The sequence below is a fragment of the Sardina pilchardus genome, chromosome 1 (genome assembly GCF_963854185.1).
Source record: "Sardina pilchardus chromosome 1, fSarPil1.1, whole genome shotgun sequence".
NCBI classification, from domain to species: Eukaryota; Metazoa; Chordata; class Actinopteri; order Clupeiformes; family Clupeidae; genus Sardina; species Sardina pilchardus.
The window spans coordinates 43,596,401-43,617,543 of NC_084994.1; the positions used below are offsets into that span (position 1 = coordinate 43,596,401).

Sequence of the window (21,143 nt, forward strand, 5' to 3'; positions counted from 1 at the left end):
AAAACACAATGAAAGCATAGGTCATACTCTTGTTTTCTTGTGTCTACATCCAACATATCTCTCCAGCTTTGTGGCATAGCAATGGTACAGTGGCATAGCAATGTTAAATCCATGATAAGAAATAGCTTTCATTAGTGTGCCATTTGTTCACACTTACAGACTATGCCCGTCCTGATTTCAAGGACCGTAATAGCAGCCAGTTCCTTACGGAGCTGTAAAGATCAACAGAACACATGTTAACAACTGAACAGGCCTTTAGACTAGGCCTACACACACTCAATGGTGTTTCTGTTTAGTTCTGCCTGTCTAACCTTCTCTGCCTGAAATCTCCACTGCAGATTTTGCCGACTGATCTCCATCAGACGGGTCACTCTCTCCTCCTGCTTTCTCTCCTGTTCCAGTGCTCTCTCCTTCTCCACATCTATCTCCACACTGTCCCCTCTAGATGACTTGTCACTAGCAGGGTTCTGGGTTTCCTGGACAGGTTGCTTGACCCTGCTTTGGCTCTCCAACTCAATTTTGAGTCGGGCCAGTTCATCCCGGCGCCATGTCTCCCGTCGTAACCTCGCTCTCTTTAGCAGGTCTGTATATTCATGGTCCTCTTCCTCAGTCTCTGTCTCTGCCCTAAGGCAGCAGAAGAAACAAAGAGCCCTCTTTAAATGTGACATTTCCCTCACATTGTTAGAAGAAACTGAGCACAAACTACAACCTTGGAGTGAATCCCTACATTTCATATTATGATGTCATTGAGTTTCCTTTATTACATCATAGAATGTGTCTGCATGGTTACTGTAACTAGGCGGAAGTAGACCAAAACCAGTAGAATGTTCACCTTAAGCTGGCATTCTGAAACTGATGATGCAATAATTCTTCAAAACAAGGCTGTTGCGTTATGAGAGGCCATAAATATCAGATATTCTCTCACACACACTATCAAACTGCTCACATTGCGTTGTTTGCTCATATGTGTATGTTCATAAACACCGCATTGGACTCTAAGAGCGCCGCCATATTGCTTGGGGCAATATCGGCCGATAGATCAATGGAAGCCTATGGAGAAACAGGTGTCTCTGAGTGGAAATGATCGGAGTACAGACCCTGTGGGCTTTGTACAAATCCACCTTCTAAACATATGGGAATGGCCTTGCAGGGGCGCAGATGGGGACGGGGACGGGGGGATGTGTCCCCCTCAGATTCTGATTGACCTCGATCTGTCCCCCCCACTTGCAGGGCAAAAAAAATTGAAAATTTGAGTATTGGTTACAGCGAGATGAGACCTTTATTGCACAAAAGAGCAGAAGTTGGGCTTTCCAATGATACTAGACACTTGTCTGTACGATCAAGTAAGACCGTTTAAATAAAATCATGAAATTAACCCTATGAGCCCGACGGACGCAAAGTGCGTCAAAAAACACACCCATTCTTCTTTGTTACATTGCTCCGCGATTATTAGTCACAGCGAGATGAGACGATATATTGCACGAAAGAGCTGAACCGGGGCTTTCCAACGAGACTAAACACTTGTCTGTACGATCAAGTATGAAAATAAAATAAAACCCTGAAGTCAAATCAAAGTATATCATATTTACAGTCTATATTGCTCTGCATTCACCCGCGCTTCCAGAACTCTCGCTGGAAATTACACGCGAACCCGGCATCGCACAGTCATGACACGCATATCAAATGAAAGAGGAGAAACAGAGCTTTCCATTGATACCAAATAAATCGATCCTTTTGTAGCCTATTATAAAAACAGACGAAGTGATAAACAAATAACAATGTCATATAGCTTCGGCTACCATTACTCTCGTTTGATTTAGGCTACTCGTGAAACCGCCATCAGAAAGATTTGGCACGCATATCAGATGAAAGAGGAGAGCTAGAGCTATCCACAGATACCAAATACAACATTCTAGGCCATAAAACAGACGAAGTGACAGCAAAATAATAAGTTCATTTAGTTCCACTTACCCCATGTTTTTGTGTGGCATAGCCTATGTTCATAATCCAACGTTATCATGTGTTTCTCTATGGCAAGTCACGTTCATAATACGGTTTTGAGATCCTAGCAAACTCCTGTTTGGTATCCAATTCAAGACTCGTATTGCATCCAAATTTATTTGACAAATAAAAACTTTTTTGCCTTTACTTTCTTCATTGCAATGCAGTAAAAATATTATAGAGAATCATCATCTGTGCACATCATGTGTGCTACCACGCAAACAAGTCAGGTCAGATCAGCTACAAATATGGAGCGCTAAAAGTGTAAAAAGTCATTTTTCATGGCTAAATAAAAATTGCCATTAAAGGCACACACCACATATTTCTGTCAATTGCTTAGCCCCAAGGTATCCCTCCACCATTGCCATTTCCAGGGCAGTCATGCCTACACAAACATGAAAGCCATGTCAAGCTGCCAGCTTGCTGTGGTGAGATACACATCAAAATGTAAGAATTTGTATAGCATGCTTTTTGAATTTTTAAATCAAATCAATGCAGGTATTAATGCATGATGTTGTATGTGTGTATTGTATATTGTATATATTGTATATGTGTAGGCCTATATTGTATTGTGCATATATATATATATATATATATATATATATATATATATATGTATATATAGTGTTATATATATATATATATATATATATATATATATATATATATATATATATATATATAGGCTATATATATGTAACACTCCCACTAAGCAGACTATTTAAGTCAAATGTATGGCAACCTACTGACAGGCCTAAGCAATACACACACACGGGGAGGCACTTACATGGGATGCACCAGGCAGGATATGTCTAAGGGTTTTCTCACCTAGGGTGTCTAAAAGGCCTGGGATAGCCTATGGAAATGGCTATTATAAAATGCTGTATTATTACACCTCCCTTGAATATTTAAAAACAGTGTGAGCCAACACTTTGAGTTAACCTCAAAGAATTTATCTCTGGATACTGAAGGTCAGACATTAAATAATCATTAGCTTATTAACTGAATGGTAGATGACACCATACATCACTCAAAAACACCCCGTTAATGTTTTACCTGTAAATGTTAGCATACGGCCCCAAAAGCCAAATGAGCAGTCAAGAGAACACCCAACGACAGAGGTTATATTAAATGCCAATGATGACATTTATTTTACCCAACACTCAAATAACTGTCACTGGAATCTCACATACACATGACATAACAGTAAAAAGAAAAACTAGAAATGCAATTCCAAGGAATTATCAGTGCATGAAAATGCAAAAATATATAGATAGATAATGTAGATATGGTTACTAAGGTGTAGCTAGGGTCAACATGGTGGTTGCATAGTTTAAAGAAAGTTGATGTGTGAAGGTAGACAGTTTAAAGCTTAAACATTCCAGTTGTAACTTAACTAATGATTTCTAAAAGGTATGTTAAAATGTTAACTATGTTAAGAGTCATTGCATGAGAAAACCAGGCAGAGGTGGGAAGATGGGGGTCGGCCAAATCGGCTCATACTTTGTATATGTGATAAGTATGTGGAACTATGAACAGCCATATAATTAAAACCCTCCAGCTGTTTTTTGTTATGGAGTTCTGGGACCCCTCTCAGAGACCCTCAAAAATCCAACAATTCATGGCTGAAAATGACTGAAATTGCCATTTCTACCCTGATTATCTTGATAAAGATATGAACATAAGCTTTTGCAGGTTACGTAAACATACAGTATTACACTGGGCAGTCAGTTTGGAGCTTTTCTTTCTGCTTTTAACATTCCTTTTTAACCCCCACCCCCCTCTGTCTGTCCGTCCATATCAGGCACATGACGCAGGCGAACCTGAAGAGCTCCACCTTCTGGTTGAAGGCGAGCGTTGGAGCCACAGTGTTTGTGGTGCTGGGCTTTGCCATGTACAGAGCCATGCTCAGGTCCCGGTGATTGAGCCCCCAACGACCCCTTCCTGCACGTCTCTCCCCTCGCCCAACACAAGCAAACATTCTCCAAACGAAGACGTACTGTATAGTATATATTCATATTTCCCCATGAAATTATGTAAATATGGGAATCATTATGGATAATAAGCTTTCGCACATCAGCTATAATGCAGAAATGGGCTCATCAAGCATTCAGTTGTTGTTTGAGGTTAGCTTTTCAGGCAGGTTTCTGAATGCTGCAAATGAGCCAGAGGTGATGACCAATGTTAGTACTCTGATGGTCCAATTAGACCAGAAGACATTCAGTTCACTCAGCTGTTTTAAGACATTGTAAACTTGAAAGAGCTGAATGAACCAGCTCTGCCTTTACTGTCCAGTCAGGCATTCCTCCCGTGCACCCTGACACCATGTGGACATTGACATGCTTTAACACGTGACCTACATTTGTTAGACTGGAGGTGCATGCAGTGCCAGCTCCTCAGACACTTACTGTAGTCTAGTGATCTCGCAAAGAGATCAATGACAAACTACATTCCTCTGTGTTGTGAAAGAGATCCCTGTCCCCCACCTGATGAACACCATCAGCTGAGAGTTTGTTCCAAGTTAGATTTAGTTTCTTTTTCATACCTTCCAAAGTTTACAATAAATGGGTACACACACACACACACACACACACACACACACACACACACACACACACACACACACACACACACACACACACATCCAGTGTAGAACATGAAACTGTGAAAGTTTTTCAACAGATCATCTAAGACTTTTTGTGCAAGCATGCACTAAAACTATAGATTGATATTTTCCAACTGTAAAGCTGCAGTTGGCAAGTGTGGCAGATTGAGGGGACTTTACCAACACTTTGAATGTATGCAGCTCTCATGCCTCTACCACCAAGCACCCTCCCATCGAGTTTGTACTTAGTGACTGTGGACAAACTGTGATTGACAGTCAGATCTGCCAGCGATCATACAGCCCTGCGCTTATTGGACCAGAAGAACTGGGAGCGGTGGATTTTTGCAAAACAAATAACAGGCTATAGGTGGAGGTAGAAGCACAAGGGTTTTTTCTAAAACCATCTGTTGTTCTGTCTGAGCACACTGTCGGTTTCAATGAATATGATCAAAAACATCTTGCCAACTGAAGCTTTAATCTTGAATGTCAAGTTATAACATTTTGTTTAGAACATTTCGACTTAATTGTCAACATTTCAACTTTATTCTCAATGATGCAAAATATTTAATCTCATTTTACCCCCTCATGTGGCAATCTACCATCAATAAACCAGAAAACGTTAAACAACAAGGTAATTCAGAAGCTCTAGGGACAATGTAGAACATTATTTTTGCTATGCAGTTTCCATGATGAAGCACATGAATATATAAAATATATTTCACAGACTTGTCATACATTAATCAATATACAGTATAGAAATATCAGCAATCTTGGTCTTCACTTTCAGTTGTTAAGCAGTAGTTCATTTTTACATTCTTCACTGAGATACAACAATGTACCTTTTATTCTCTCACTTATTTGTTCATACAGGTATGAATTAGATGTCGCATCAATAAGTTAAAAACACACAGAGTGTCGTGAAAAATCAATAAGTTCACACAGTATCCATGCACATTTCTTAAAGGTGCCTTAGGTGTTACATGTATGCAGGAATCCCACAAATGAAATAATGTTTGTCACTACATGGGTAATCATGCCAGCTAGAGAATGTTTCACCTTTATCAGCAGCAATGAGAACACAGTCCTCATCGTCACGATTGGGTTGTCTTTGATCCCAGTAGCTTGTGGACAACTGTGTGTTGTCCATCCATTCCCACACACCCTGCTTGTACACCAGTCCAATCCAGGCCCTGTATATTTCCAATCCATAAATGAAAACTTGCTCCTCTTTGCTGTTGATGATCACCAGGTCTCCTCCACTGTCTTTGCATTGTTGTCTGCTTTCAGACCACGTTCTTATTGAAGAGGAGATGAAGTAACATTTGGTATTAAAGTATCTCCATCCTGAGGGACATCTCTTTTCCAGTTTAGAGATTCTGGTTTGAAGCTGGTCATTGGCTTTGAGTAGCTGGTCCATCTGTCTGGTCAGGTTGGTATTACTGGCCAATGCCTGATCTCTTTCCATGCTGATATTCACATTGCTTCCAGAGGAACATCTCTTTTCCAGTTTAGAGATTCTGTCTTGAAGCTGGTCATTGCTGCTGAGTAGCTGGTCCAGCTCTCTGGTCAGGTCGGTATTACTGGCCAATACCTGGTCTCTTTCCACGGTGATCTTCACATGGCTTGCTAGCAGGTGCTCCCTCTCAGCCTGTAGCTGGCATTTCTCTAGAAAGTATTTAATACCCAATCCTATGTTGAGTGCTAGCAGCAGAACACACAGCAGTCTCAGACACACAGTGACCCATCTAGAGTAGTTCTTCACCGCTCCAGAGGGTTTGGAGGCTGTAACCCTCTCAGGTCTGCCACACGGTTTCTCATTGGCGTAGATTTTCTCCTGTGTTCCTGAATTTACTTGAGAAGTGGGACTCATATGAAAGTTCTCAGGGTTTGCGTTAGCGTATTTTCCCTCTTCTGCCATGTCTCTCTGCTCTGCCTCTCTCTGTCTGGCACTGCAGGGCCGGATTAACCATTAGGGCAACTGGGCACTTGCCCAGGGGTACAGGATCAGTGAGGGACCCTGGGCACAGTCAGAATATTATGTTCAATCATGTTACAAATGCAGTCCTCATTCCCTGACCATATTATGCAGATTTGTGCAACCCATTGCACTATGGGGCCATGAACATGCCCCCAGAGTGTCTGCCTGGCAGCTCTAGCTGTTGGCTGCAGCAACTCGAGCTCGGTAGAGACGATTTCGTTGGAGAATGAGAACTGTAGAGTAGAGAAACTTTATTGTCCCCATGGGGAAATTATTTCTCAGCAAATGGGGCTTGGACATGACCTAATACAGTATCAATAACAATAACAACCCCCAAGCACATTGACATTACACATTAAGCCCAAGACATGACAGGGACGGTGGGACATTTAAACATGAAACATTTAGACAAATAGGAAAAAACTGTTTCTACACATGGCATCAATGCATAGTGACCAGTAATGTACTGAGGCTGTTTGAGTGAGGAAAGAATAATAATAATAATAATAATAATAATAATAAATATAATACTAAAATGTACAATGATAAATGTACAAATGTACAGATGTGCAAAGTTGTTGAATGTACAGATGTGACGTCTTGCTCAAGCCCGCTGAGCAGGGTACGGCACAATTTAAATCCAGTGTTTTACCTTGTAGGCCTATGTTTATTAAAAAGGCTAATTGCTTGTGGGATGAATGATGATGTGGGGAAGGAGGTGAGCTGCTCTGACTGAAGAATGCCCTCAAGTGTGCGCACAACTTTGTGTCTTTTGTATTTTATAGTTTAGAAGAGCTTACTATGGTCCATGCTATGACATGTTATTCCTGTTGAGTCTTAAAATATAAGACAGACATTCTAATCTTATTCAGGCCTTTTGCCAATAAGGGCAGACTGCTGTATTTATTGCATTGCATGCAGTTTTTAAAACTCTTTCACTTTTGCAGGTTACATAAACATATTACACTGGGCAGTCAGTTTAGGATCAAGCAGCTTTTCATTCTGATTGTAATATTCTTTTTTAACCCCAGCCCCTCTGTCTGTCTGTCCATATCAGGCACATGACGCAGGCGGACCTGAAGAGCTCCACCTTCTGGTTGAAGGTGAGCATTGGAGCCACAGTGTACAGTTAAGACTTCAGAAAGAGTTTCCACTTAGAAGAAGCTACTGTATGTGTAATTTTGTACGTCCGGTGAGTAATGCTCTGCCCTCTGTGGTAATATTATATTTATACTGACTTGATGGAGTCAATGCCCACTCTATGTTGAGTTTCTCTTCTCAGTTGTCTGTCTCTTGGCTCTTAAAGACTCTTGAAACAGGTGAGAGGAGACCTTGGGTAGCCTTGTGAATAATGTACAGTGTTAGTGTATGTACATTATATATTTATCTTATCTGTCCCCATGAAATTCTGTAAAAATCATGATGGATGATAAGCTTTCATACATCAGCTGCAATCCACAAATGGGCCCTCAAATATTCAGTTGTTTGAGGTTGAGAGTTTGTTCATTTTTTGTTTCCTTGTCAAATGGGTGCTGCTAAAGCCATGACTGATCCGTTGTGGTTGTGGTTGTAGCTTTTCAAACTAAAGCTGCTACACCGTGCAACTGAGAGAGTGCAGTGGGGGTGAAGGGTGATGTGTATGCATTGTGCACACAGTCCAGTCCACAGCTTTTCACCTGTTTAGCCGTCATGGCTGCCGTACCTGATTATACCCTGGATTATAACATTTCAATAACCATAGCCATAATACCATCTTGACATTTCCATCTGAAAGCTCATTCCATACTCTTTCTGGAGATGTGTTCAATTCATTGGTATAGCTTGTCATACCTCTACAATGGGGAGATACATCATCCAAATTGATTAATTTTCAGTTTTGTGTTACAATACTTCCAACAAAAAAGCAATATAGACACCTCTTAATTACTTTCTGACACAGCTTAAAACACTTATGTAGAGAGGCATAACCATTTGCCAAACATTGTTTATAAATTGTGTAATGGGGCTCCCAATGTGGGGGTGTGAAAGAAATCTGCCATTTTTCTTCTGATTTCACAAGATTGAAACAGTCAGCATCAACACATACATCCTACGAATGAATATGTGGAATCTATAGGTAGCAATCATTATTCACAGAAAATTTGAAGTCTTTAGCTTGAACACTGAGAGACATCTGAACTTTGCAGATTTAGATGAGGGTGCCAATGTGCCAAAAATCAGAAGGGGGGGTACCATGTTCAAAAAATGTTTTTTCTCTGGATGGATTAGGTATACCAATCTAATATTTTGGCTAAGTTAGTTTAAATGTTTACTCTTTGTGGTAAAATTTTGAAGGAATCTGAGATGGTCAAGCAGAAGGCATTTGTTGAATTAATGTAGAATGACCCAGTAGCCTGGGCTTTTAGCTGGATTGTTAGCGCGCTCGACTCCCGATCTGAGGTGCTACTGGTTAGCGGGTTGGAGTCCGGGCATGTGCAGGGATGGACCGCGGTGGTTCCACACAACGCTATACTCCTATGAACCAGTGTTGAGCAGTGTATAATAATCTGTACAAAAACACCTGAAGCAGCAGCCGCACCTCGGTGCTCAGGCCCTCGTAATTTACATAGAGCAAGTTTTTGGAAGTGTTAAAATCCTAACTTGTTAGACCACAGCAAAGCTTAAAAAAAAAAAGTAATTCAAGTGATTCTGTTGCAGAGTTGCCATTACAATAGGACCATCTTTTTGAAGGACGAGTAGACTCCCAAAACCCTTACCCCCTTGAAACATTGAGTAGAAACAAAGGATCATTACTGTACACGCAAGCAATATGGCAGTAGAATTTTAAACTAGCAATTTTTGCCAAGTCTTAAGTAAAACCTCAAGAAAAGCAGCTTGAACGAATGACCTCAGACAGCTTAAATTCCAAGTACACATTTTAATATATGCATTAAATAACACCTATTTGAATAAAAAGACAAAGGACAGTCTCTTCACTGACCAAAAGGAACACCATAGTTGCCTCCAAAGACAGGCACCCATTGTTTCTGTGGAGGAAGCTTGGCAGCTGTAGTAGGTGCTTCAGTAGCTGGGGCCACAGGGTGGAAGCCTCCAAAAATGGGCTGCATCCATTGATTCTGTGGAGGAGGTTCAGCAGCTTCTGTAGTTGGTGCAACAGTAGCCACAGGCATTACAGGGTGGTAGCCTCCAAAAATGGGATGCATCCATTGATTCTGTGGAGGAGGTTCAGCAGCTTCTGTAGTTGGTGCAACAGTAGCCACAGGCATTACAGGGTGGAAGCCTCCAAAAATGGGCTGCATCCATTGATTCTGTGGAGGAGGTTCAGCAGCTTCTGTAGTTGGTGCAACAGTAGCCACAGGCATTACAGGGTGGTAGCCTCCAAAAATGGGATGCATCCATTGATTCTGTGGAGGAGGTTCAGCAGCTTCTGTAGTTGGTGCAACAGTAGCTGGAGCCACAGGCATTACAGGGTGGAAGCCTCCAAAAATGGGATGCACCCATTGATTATTTGAAGGAAGTTCAGCGGCTTCTGTAGTTGGTGCAACAGTAGCCACAGGCATTACAGGGTGGAAGCCTCCAAAAATGGGATGAACCCACGGATTCTGTGGAGGAAGCTTGGCAGCTGTGGTGGGTGCTTCAGTAACTGGAGCCACAGGCATTACAGGGTGGAAGCCTCCAAAAATGGGCTGCATCCATTGATTCTGTGGAGGAAGCTTGGCAGCTGTAGTAGGTGCTTCAGTAGCTGGGGCCACAGGCATTACAGGGTGGAAGCCTCCAAAAATGGGATGCACCCATTGATTCTTTGAAGGAAGTTCAGCGGCTTCTGTAGTTGGTGCAACAGTAGCCACAGGCATTACAGGGTGGAAGCCTCCAAAAATGGGATGCACCCACGGATTCTGTGGAGGAAGCTTGGCAGCTGTAGTAGGTGCTTCAGTAGCTGGGGCCACAGGGTGGAAGCCTCCAAAAATGGGCTGCATCCATTGATTCTGTGGAGGAGGTTCAGCAGCTTCTGTAGTTGGTGCAACAGTAGCCACAGGCATTACAGGGTGGAAGCCTCCAAAAATGGGCTGCATCCATTGATTCTGTGGAGGAGGTTCAGCAGCTTCTGTAGTTGGTGCAACAGTAGCCACAGGCATTACAGGGTGGAAGCCTCCAAAAATGGGATGCACCCACGGATTCTGTGGAGGAAGCTTGGCAGCTGTAGTAGGTGCTTCGGTAGCTGGAGGGGGAGCCACTGGCATTAGAGGGGGGAAGCCTCCAAAAATGGGCGGCATCCACCAATTCTGTGGAGGAAGCGGTGCTTCTGTAGCTGGAGTAGTAGATACAACTGGAGAGACTTGGCCTGAGCTTGATACAGGGCAGGAGAGGGTTACTGGATTGCCATTCCACAACAGTTGTAGCAAGTGGTTATTGCCCTGGAGGAAGATAAAATAATGCAGTCACACACCTTGCCCAACAAACCTGAAACATGACCACATGAATTTAAATCTTTAACTACTTGGGGGTCCTTTTGACCAACTTCAGGAACACTTCTGGTTAAAGAGCTGTACAACCATTATGGCCACTCCTAAGCTCACATGTCTGTTTGCAAGGGACCAAATCGTATTGAAATAGTTACCATGTACACCCATTAGCCCCTAGCCCTCTGGTGAACTGATTGGACTTCACCCATGAAAGCTTAAGTCATTCAAGCTACTGAAGTCAATTCATGAAATATGCCAACAAGTGCCTGAAGAGGGCAACAAAAATACTGAAACATACAGCGAGACACATGAGATTGCTCCATGCAAACAATGCTAAAAACTACCTGGTGCAGCAAAGGTAACTTTAACAATACCTTCTGTTAAAATAGTTCATATAAACAAGCCAGCCAAGGATTTTTTTAACAGGCCTACTTTTACAAATTAAGCCTACCTTACTCATTCAAGGGTCACTCAAAAGACTACAGTCTTTCAAGAATCCTTCCCAAATCTTGTCAGTGTAAGGTAGGCTTAAGTCACATTCAAGTGACCGCAAGACTTATTTTTATTTTGTTTAAACTTCACAAGTTCAGTTGAGAATGTGCAGTCAAATTACCCCTAAAAACATACCAAACCCACAATGCCATTTTAAGAAAGTTAAGGCATGTGTGAAACTAATCTTCCATTCAATGGATCAAGTAAGGGGCTCTTTTGTCATTAACAATTGTCAGACCATTTAAGCATCTTGATTTTATTTCAAGGTGCCATTTCAGGGATTGCGTGATTAAGGGGGAATTAAAAGAAAAGGGGTGAATTCAGTAGGGCATTTTCCTTACATTTCTACTTTTAAACAAAACCCCCAACCCCCTAAATTTCAGGTCAAAAGTAAGACATTTATGATATGGGGTTTTGTTACGTACTGTAGTGACTGATGGCATCTGAGGTAACGTTACTCCAACAACAAAAAAGAAACATTAAATCCTGATGGAACAGGTAGCCTACCTGTTCTACAACATCACAGCCATCAAGAGGGGCAAGAAACTTAAGGCCCACAGCAGTCCTTTTCACAGAGTAGCCACAGTCTCGTGGTAGCTGGCTTAGTGAGAGTGGCTTGCCACCTGTGGAGTAGAAGAGAGAAAATGTCTGGTCTTAAATTATTGTTGCCAATACCACCAGAAAAGGTATCAGCTGAATTAAGCTACTAATGTCAAAATGATCGTGTACACTGAAGGAAGAAAAAAAAAGCCATCCTATACATTTCTTACCTTTGTATAACTGGAGTGAAGAGCACCCAGGGCCTTGTGCTGAGAACTTCATGAGGTCATTAGTGCATACTAACTTCGGTCGCATACGACTCCAGGCCCTATAGTCATCAATCTTGCTTTGTCCACCCAACAGGCCTGGATGGGAAAAGTCGGCTTGAATGTTAACCGAGCCATCATTTGTAGGGTTTTCGCCAACATATCGGCTCTCATATTCCAGATTTCGACCCAGTGAAATATCCCCGGTTCCGAAAGTAATTGTTCCAGTGTGAATATCCTTGGACCTCTCCTCACGATGCAGCTCATCTTTTTGCACTATTCCCAGGCTTATACCACATACTTGACCAATGTAAGGGAGCATGAGACACAAAAATAAAATACCCCTGTTTGGTTTAAGCCTCATTTCTATAAGAGTTGTAGCCTACAACCAGAGAGCTGTATAAGATTGGTCTCACAACTCCTCCAGTAGCCTATAAATAGAGCTACTCAATTACCACAAATTGAAATGAGACCAGCGACCAAGCCTCTGATCAGGTTTTAATTGATGATGCAGCTGAACACTTGAACAGTCTAGGCCTACTATTCATGGGGTGGCTCTCAAACTCTGTACTCGATCTTCGATGCTCTATCCTCCAGGCTCGTTCCCACTGATCTATAACTAACACTGGTTAGACTATCCCATTGTTGCCGCCAAATCATTCTTTATGTAGATCAGTGAGGACGAGGACCGAGTAAGGAAGGGAGGATGTATAAAAGACTAAATGAGAGGCATCCATGGGTTTCATCAGGTCCCTTTCCACAGGTGTATACAATCAAGCACCTAGATTATCAGTACAGACTGCATAGACCTCTGAAGTTCGCCTACAAAAAGGATCCAAAGCTGCCATCTTTGCCCATATAAGGAGATCCGGGAGTTAATTGAAGCTAACTGCCTATGGCAAGTTGCATGGTAAGTTAGCTCTGGGGTAGCAAAGATCAAAGTGTGCTGTCTTCACCTACCGAAGATCCACAAAACTGTGTAGGGAAAAACGTCTGCATTCCCCAATGTCATCATCCCCGTGAGAGTTTAACAGGTGCGATAATTGAAAATCCCCATGTTATTTTCCCATAGAAAAAATCTCAAGATACCGGATCTCCTTATTTGGGCAAAGATGGTGGCTTTTTTGTAGGCGAACTTCAGAGGTCTATGGTGCAAGCTAGATTAACACACCTGTGGAAAGGGACCTGATAAAACCCAGGATTATGTCTCTGGGCATTTATTTATAACTTGCATCTCCTTTTTGTGCAATTGATATGCATATATCTCCTACTCTTATAAATGAACTCATAAATGAGTGTGTGCATGTGTGAGTTTGCTTTTGTGTATAAAAATGTGTGCGTGTGTTTGGATGCGTGCGTGCGTGTTTGTGGATGTGTGGAATCTGTGGATGTGTGGTTATCTCTGTGTGTGAATCTGTTGATGTGTGTGTGCATACGTGCGTGTGTGTGTGTGAGAGAGTTGACAGTATCATTCCCAGCAACCCTTTGCTAAATAGCACCATCTGCAGGCCGTTGGGTGACCAGTCACTAAAGTGACCAGTAGGCCAGTGTTTCTTAACTGGTGGGTCGGGACCCAAAAATGGGTCGCGGAACCGTTCTGGGTGGGTCACAGAGCTTTTATTTTCTAATATTGTACCATCACTTTAACAGGCTTTATTCGTAGCCAATGTCAGTCATTATCATGGACATAAGCAATGTTTATTTGACCGGTCATGTTAGACATAACTTTAGTGGTAAACGCAAATGTAATGCCAAATGTTCCAGACAAGTAGGTCTACAGGCACTTTGTAGGTTACCATGTAGCTCACATCCTTTGGTTTGAACACTAGATAAATATATGGGTCGCGACTTTATGAACATAGGAAATTGTGGGTTCCAAAGCCAGACCAGTTAAGAACCACTGCAGTAGGCTACACATACATATATTTATTATATAGCCCCCCATGGATGGAATCCCACAAAACGTGGCATACTCCCAGAGGATGTCAGGTTAATAATACGCATGACATTTTGTGCAGTTCATAACATCTCATCTGAGGATAGGAGTGATTAAAGCAATATTATATTGCATATTATTTATTTATTTATTTTTCTTTATTGTGCAAACAAGAAGTTACAAGGACAAAAAATATAACACGAATACAAACAATCAACAAAATTCAATTAACCACGTCCTCTCGGGGATTATTGCTCAATTAAGAATATAGACATTGAACTTCACAGGTTAGCAGTAATGTCCATGTTTTACAAATTCAACAAACAATTTTCTAAATTAGATTTTTCTTCTCCTTCTATCTCTGCAAGTCCAAAAAGGTAAACAAAACAGTAAAATCTGGCAACATAAAATGTTAACATGTTATTATCAATGAATAGAAATAGAAAAAAAATATTTGCCCTGATGATTTTCTAATTTTGTAAATCAGAAAACAATATGAAGCACGTTGAGAGCAAAAAAGTTAGATACACTCTGGCATAGACTTCATCGGAAACAACTCATCATATGCGGGAGGCTGGGAGCACTCATAAGTGGGCACTGGCACTGCAGTCCTTTGCTTCTTGATCTGGCAGGTCATGGTTACGGCCATGATTACCCCAATGAGCTGAGGATTACGAAGCAAAACGTGTTATGTTTGTCATGTTTATGTTATTAGGCTATTATGCCCACATGTGATTATGAGCCAGAGCAGGACAACAGGCACTGGCAGACATTTCATCATTATCACTATAAGATGTTTTACGTCTGTCTACATTTTGACATCAATTTGATAATTGTCAATTTTGTGCATAAACAAGAAAATATTAGCGAATAATCTATGTAAATATTTGATGTTTTACATCAGGAAAACAGGAAATAATTGACCAAAATCAAGAATGAAAGTTTTTACCGCCACAATAGCCAATCCAAAAAGAATCCCAGTTAGAACATCCATTATCACATATTCCTCCACCGGGAAAGGAAGACATGGCTAAAAATAATATGAAGGACAAAATTAGAAATTGAATTGCGGTCGATGTTGAATTTTGTGCATGACACTCCCCATTGCATTCTAGGAATCAATTTAAGCCATCAATAGGCCTAGTTATGCTAAAGGGGTCACTTGTGCTTTATTTTGTATTTATTATATAGCCCCCCATGGATGAAATTCCACAAAACTTGGCATACTCCCAGAGGCTGTCAGGTTTATAATACACATCACATTTTGTGCAGTTCATAACATCTCATCTGAAGATAGGAGCGATTAAAGCAACTGGTTCATTTGAGTATAGCATCAAGTCAGTCACACTTGAGGGATATTGATCTGGCCAGTTATGTAACAGAGGTGATTGTGAATCAGGTTGACCTGCTTTGATGTCAATGAAATTTACCACAGGTGTATTAGAGGGCCAACTGTGGGATGACCCCCAAAACAAGAATGGCTTTACAGGTGGTGGCAACTGGTAATTTTTCCATCTTAATCCTTCTTGACTGATTTTTCACTAGTTTTGCATTTGGATAGGGTCAGTGTTACTACTGGTAGCATAAGCCAGTATCTGGAGCCTACAGAGGTTGCACAGGGTAATCCAACTCCTCCAGAGTGGCACACCAATATACTTTCCATTGCCAAAAAGATTGCTGTGTCTCCCACTGCAGTCTCAAGAGCATGGAAGAGATTCCAGGAGACAGGCAGTTGCTCTAGGAGGGCAGAGTGGTAGAAGGTCCTTAACCCAGTAGCAGGATCAGTATCTGCTCCTTTGTGCAAGGAGGAACAGTAGGAGCCCTGCCTATAGCCTTACAGAATGACCTCTAGCAGGTCACTGGTGTGAATGTCCACTGTCAGACTTCATTAAGGTGGCCTGAGGGTCCGATGGCCTCTAGAGACCTGTGCTCACTGCCCAGCACCGTGGAGCTCAATTTACATTGGCCATAGAATGCAATATTGGCAGGTCTAACACTAACATCCTGTGCTTTTCACAGATGAGAGCAGGTTCACCATGAGCACATGACAGACATGAAAGGGTCTGGAGATGTTGTGGACGATGTTCTGCAACATCATTCACCATGACTGGTTTGGTGGTGGGTCAGTAATGGTCTACAGAGGCATACCCTTGCAGAACAGGGCAGTGAACACAGGTCCCTCTAGAGGCCATTGGGCCCTCAGGTCACTCTTGACAATGTGGCCAGAGACATTCACACCAGCGGCCTGCTGGAGGTCATTCTAGCTCTAGCAAAGCTCCTACTGTCCCTCCTTGCACAATGAAGCAGATACTGGTCCTGCTACTGGGTTAAGGACCTTTTACCACTCTGCCCTGCTCTCCTAGATCAACTGCCAGTCTCCTGGAATCTTTTCCATGCTCTTGAGACTGCAATGGAAGACATAGCAATCTTTTCGGCAATACTTTGCTATACTCCTATGAACCAGTGTTGAGCAGCGTATAATATCTGTACAAAAACACCTGAAGCAACCGCCCCTCGGTGCTCGGGCCCTCGTAATTTACATAGAGCAAGTTTTTGGAAGTGTTAAAATCCTAACTTGTTAGAACACAAAGCTAAAAAAAAAAAAAAAAAAAGTAATTCAAGTGATTCTGTTGCAGAGTTGCCATTACAATAGGACCATCTTTTTGAAGGACGAGTAGACTCACAAAACCCTTACCCCCTTGAAACATTGAGTGTCTAAAGACTTCAACTAAATTGTGGTGAAACCTGGATCATTATTGTACACAAGGCAGCTTGAACAAATGACCTCAGACAACTTAAATTCCAAGTACACATTTTAATATATGCATTAAATAACACCTATTTGAATAAAAAGACAATGGACAGTCTCTTCACTGACCAAAAGGAACACCATAGTTGCCTCCAAAGACAGGCACCCATTGTTTCTGTGGAGGAAGCTGGGCAGCTTCTGTAGTTGGTGCTTCAGTAGCTGGAGCCACAGGCATTACAGGGTGGAAGCCTCCAAAAATGGGCTGCATCCATTGATTCTGTGGAGGAGGTTCAGCAGCTTCTGTAGTTGGTGCTTCAGTAGCTGGAGCCACAGGCATTACAGGGTTGAAGCCTCCAAAAATGGGATGCACCCATTGATTCTGTGGAGGAAGTTCAGCGGCTTCTGTAGTTGGTGCAACAGTAGCCACAGGCATTACAGGGTGGAAGCCTCCAAAAATGGGCTGCATCCATTGATTCTGTGGAGGAGGTTCAGCAGCTTCTGTAGTTGGTGCTTCAGTAGCCACAGGCATTACAGGGTGGAAGCCTCCAAAAATGGGATGCACCCATTGATTCTTTGAAGGATGTTCAGCGGCTTCTGTAGTTGGTGCAACAGTAGCCACAGGCATTACAGGGTTGAAGCCTCCAAAAATGGGATGCACCCATTGATTCTGTGGAGGAAGTTCAGCGGCTTCTGTAGTTGGTGCAACAGTAGCCACAGGCATTACAGGGTGGAAGCCTCCAAAAATGGGATGCACCCACGGATTCTGTGGAGGAAGCTTGGCAGCTGTGGTAGGTGCTTCAGTAACTGGAGCCACAGGCATTACAGGGTGGAAGCCTCCAAAAATGGGATGCACCCATTGATTCTGTGGAGGAAGTTCAGCGGCTTCTGTAGTTGGTGCAACAGTAGCCACAGGCATTACAGGGTGGAAGCCTCCAAAAATGGGATGCATCCATTGATTCTGTGGAGGAGGTTCAGCAGCTTCTGTAGTTGGTGCAACAGTAGCCACAGGCATTACAGGGTGGTAGCCTCCAAAAATGGGATGCATCCATTGATTCTGTGGAGGAGGTTCAGCAGCTTCTGTAGTTGGTGCAACAGTAGCCACAGGCATTACAGGGTGGAAGCCTCCAAAAATGGGATGCATCCATTGATTCTGTGTAGGAGGTTCAGCAGCTTCTGTAGTTGGTGCAACAGTAGCCACAGGCATTACAGGGTGAAAGCCTCCAAAAATGGGATGCACCCACGGATTCTGTGGAGGAAGCTTGGCAGCTGTGGTAGGTGCTTCAGTAGCTGGAGCCACAGGCATTACAGGGTGGAAGCCTCCAAAAATGGGATGCACCCATTGATTCTTTGGAGGAAGTTCAGCGGCTTCTGTAGTTGGTGCAGCAGTAGACACAGGCATTACAGGGTGGAAGCCTCCAAAAATGGGCTGCATCCATTGATTCTGTGGAGGAAGCTTGGCAGCTGTAGTAGGTGCTTCGGTAGCTGGAGGGGGAGCCACTGGCATTAGAGGGGGGAAGCCTCCAAAAATGGGATGCATCCACCAATTCTGTGGAGGAAGCGGTGCTTCTGTAGCTGGAGTAGTAGATACAACTGGAGAGACTTGGCCTGAGCTTGATACAGGGCAGGAGAGGGTTACTGGATTGCCATTCCACAACAGCTGTAGCAAGTGGTTATTGCCCTGGAGGAAGATAAAATAATGCAGTTACACACCTTGCCCAACAAACCTGAAACATGACCACATGAATTTAAATCTTTAACTACTTGGGGGTGCTTTTGCCCAACTTCAGGAACACTTCTGGTTAAAGAGCCATACAACCATTATGGCCACTCCTACTGTATGCTCACATGTCTGTTTGCAAGGGACCACATCGTATTGAAATAGTTACCATGTACACCCATTAGCCCCTAGCCCTCTGGTGAACTGATTGGACTTCGCCCAAGAAAGCTTAAGTCATTCAAGCTACTGAAGTCAATTCATGAAATATGCCAACAAGTACCTGAAGAGGGCAACAAAAATACTGAAACATACAGCGAGAGACACGGGATTGCTCCATGCAAACAATGCTAAAAACTACCTGGTGCAGCAAAGGTAACTTTATTTAACAATACCTTCTGTTAAAATAGTTCATATAAACAAGCCAGCCAAGGATTTTTTTAACAGGCCTACTTTTACAAATTAAGCCTACCTTACTCATTCAAGGGTCACTCACAAGACTACAGTCTTTCAAGAATCCTTCCCAAATCTTGTCAGTGTAAGGTAGGCTTAAGTCACGTTCAAGTGACCGCAAGACTTATTTTTATTTTGTTTAAACTTCACAAGTTCAGTTGAGAATGTGCAGTCAAATTACCCGTAAAAACATACCAAACCCACAACGCCATTTTAAGAAAGTTAAGGCATGTGTGAAACTAATCTTCCATTCAATGGATCAAGTAAGGGGCTCCTTTGTCATTAACAATTGTCAGACCATTTAAGCATCTTGATTTTATTTCCAGGTGCCATTTCAGGGATTGCGTGATTAAGGGGGAATTAAAAGAAAAGGGGTGAATTCAGTAGGGCATTTTCCTTACATTTCTACTTTTAAACAAAAACCCCAACCCCCTCAATTTCAGGTCAAAAGTAAGACATTTATGATATGGGGTTTTGTTACGTAGTGACTGATGGCATCTGAGGTAACGTTACTCCAACAACAAAAGAAACATTAAATCCTGATGGAACAGGTAGCCTACCTGTTCTACAACATCACAGCCATCAAGAGGGGCAAGAAACTTAAGGCCCACAGCAGTCCTTTTCACAGAGTAGCCACAGTCTCGTGGTAGCTGGCTTAGTGAGAGTGGCTTGCCACCTGTGGAGTAGAAGAGAGAAAATGTCTGGTCTTAAATTATTGTTGCCAATACCACCAGAAAAGGTATCAGCTGAATTAAGCTACTAATGTCAAAATGATCGTGTACACTGAAGGAAGAAAAAAAAACCATCCAATACATTTCTTACCTTTGTATAACTGGAGTGAAGAGCACCCAGGGCCTTGTGCTGAGAACTTCATGAGGTCATTAGTGCATACCAACTTCGGTCGCATACGACTCCAGGCCCTAATGTCATCAATCTTGCTTTGTCCACCCAACAGGCCTGGATGGGAAAAGTCGGCTTGAATGTTAACCGAGCCATCATTTGTAGGGTTTTCGCCAACATATCGGCTCTCATATTCCAGATTTCGACCCAGTGAAATATTCCCGGTTCCGAAAGTAATTGTTCCAGTGTGAATATCCTTGGACCTCTCCTCACGATGCAGCTCATCTTTTTGCACTATTCCCAGGCTTATGCCACATACTTGACCAATGTAAGGGAGCACGAGACACAAAAATAAAATACCCCTGTTTGGTTTAAGCCTCATTTCTATAAGAGTTGTAGCCTACAACCAGAGAGCTGTATAAGCATTGGTCTCACAACTCCTCCAGTAGCCTATAAATAGAGCTACTCAATTACCACAAATTGATATGAGACCAGCGACCAAGCCTCTGATCAGGTTTTAATTGATGATGCAGCTGAACACTTGAACAGTCTAGGCCTACTATTCATGGGGTGGCTCTCAAACTCTACTCGATCTTCGATGCTCTATCCTCCAGGCTCGTTCCCACTGATCTATAACTAACACTGGTTAGACTATCCCATTGTTGCCGCCCCATCATTCTTTATGTAGATCAGTGAGGACGAGGACCGAGTAAGGAAGGGAGGATGTATAAAAGACTAAATGAGAGGCATCCATGGGTTTCATCAGGTCCCTTTCCACAGGTGTATACAATCAAGCACCTAGATTATCAGTACAGACTGCATATGGTGCCTTCATGTGCTATGGTAATTATGGTAAATACCAAAAGCCGAGGTCAAAAATGCACATGAACACCATCTCATGTGGTATTTTCCACTGGGCAACTCGTAGAATATTTTGATGGACGAGTTGCCGAGATGAGATAACCTTTGACATTTTCAACATGGCGGAGAGCAACGGAAGAGTTGTGAGTGGTAGCATTGTTTACTACTAAACATTGTTTGCTACTGTTAGCAGATGTTTTTTGCAGCCTATACAATGTTGTGTCATTGACAATTAATATAATGCT

At 42.4% G+C, this 21,143-nt stretch overlaps 3 protein-coding genes across 10 annotated transcripts; all 3 read right to left on the minus strand.

Moving 5' to 3' along the window:
• Positions 1 to 5,193: 5,193 nt before the first annotated feature.
• On the minus strand, positions 5,194 to 6,524 carry LOC134079216 (C-type lectin domain family 4 member M-like). Its single transcript, XM_062535423.1, has one exon. It carries the CDS (start codon positions 6,522 to 6,524, stop codon positions 5,583 to 5,585), a length of 942 nt encoding a protein of 313 aa, XP_062391407.1. The 3' UTR covers positions 5,194 to 5,582.
• Positions 6,525 to 9,481: 2,957 nt separating this feature from the next.
• On the minus strand, positions 9,482 to 12,768 carry LOC134092472 (uncharacterized). Of its 2 annotated transcripts, XM_062545355.1 has the most exons (4): positions 12,310 to 12,765; positions 12,047 to 12,162; positions 10,315 to 10,999; positions 9,482 to 9,639 (listed from the first exon to the last, which is right to left on the minus strand). In XM_062545355.1, exons 1-4 carry the CDS (start codon positions 12,707 to 12,709, stop codon positions 9,557 to 9,559), a joined length of 1,284 nt encoding a protein of 427 aa, XP_062401339.1. In that variant the 5' UTR covers positions 12,710 to 12,765; the 3' UTR covers positions 9,482 to 9,556. The 2 variants fall into 2 exon arrangements, with proteins under 2 accessions (XP_062401339.1, XP_062401330.1); XM_062545346.1 differs by having other exon boundaries at positions 9,482 to 10,999; positions 12,310 to 12,768.
• Positions 12,769 to 17,081: 4,313 nt separating this feature from the next.
• LOC134092431 (uncharacterized) lies at positions 17,082 to 20,475 on the minus strand. Of its 7 annotated transcripts, none has more exons than XM_062545330.1 (4): positions 20,020 to 20,475; positions 19,758 to 19,873; positions 18,426 to 18,708; positions 17,082 to 17,846 (listed from the first exon to the last, which is right to left on the minus strand). In XM_062545330.1, exons 1-4 carry the CDS (start codon positions 20,417 to 20,419, stop codon positions 17,152 to 17,154), a joined length of 1,494 nt encoding a protein of 497 aa, XP_062401314.1. In that variant the 5' UTR covers positions 20,420 to 20,475; the 3' UTR covers positions 17,082 to 17,151. The 7 variants fall into 7 exon arrangements, with proteins under 7 accessions (XP_062401314.1, XP_062401290.1, XP_062401321.1 ...); XM_062545306.1 differs by having other exon boundaries at positions 17,082 to 18,329; XM_062545337.1 differs by having other exon boundaries at positions 17,082 to 17,537; positions 18,306 to 18,708.
• Between the last annotated feature and the right edge of the window lie 668 nt (positions 20,476 to 21,143).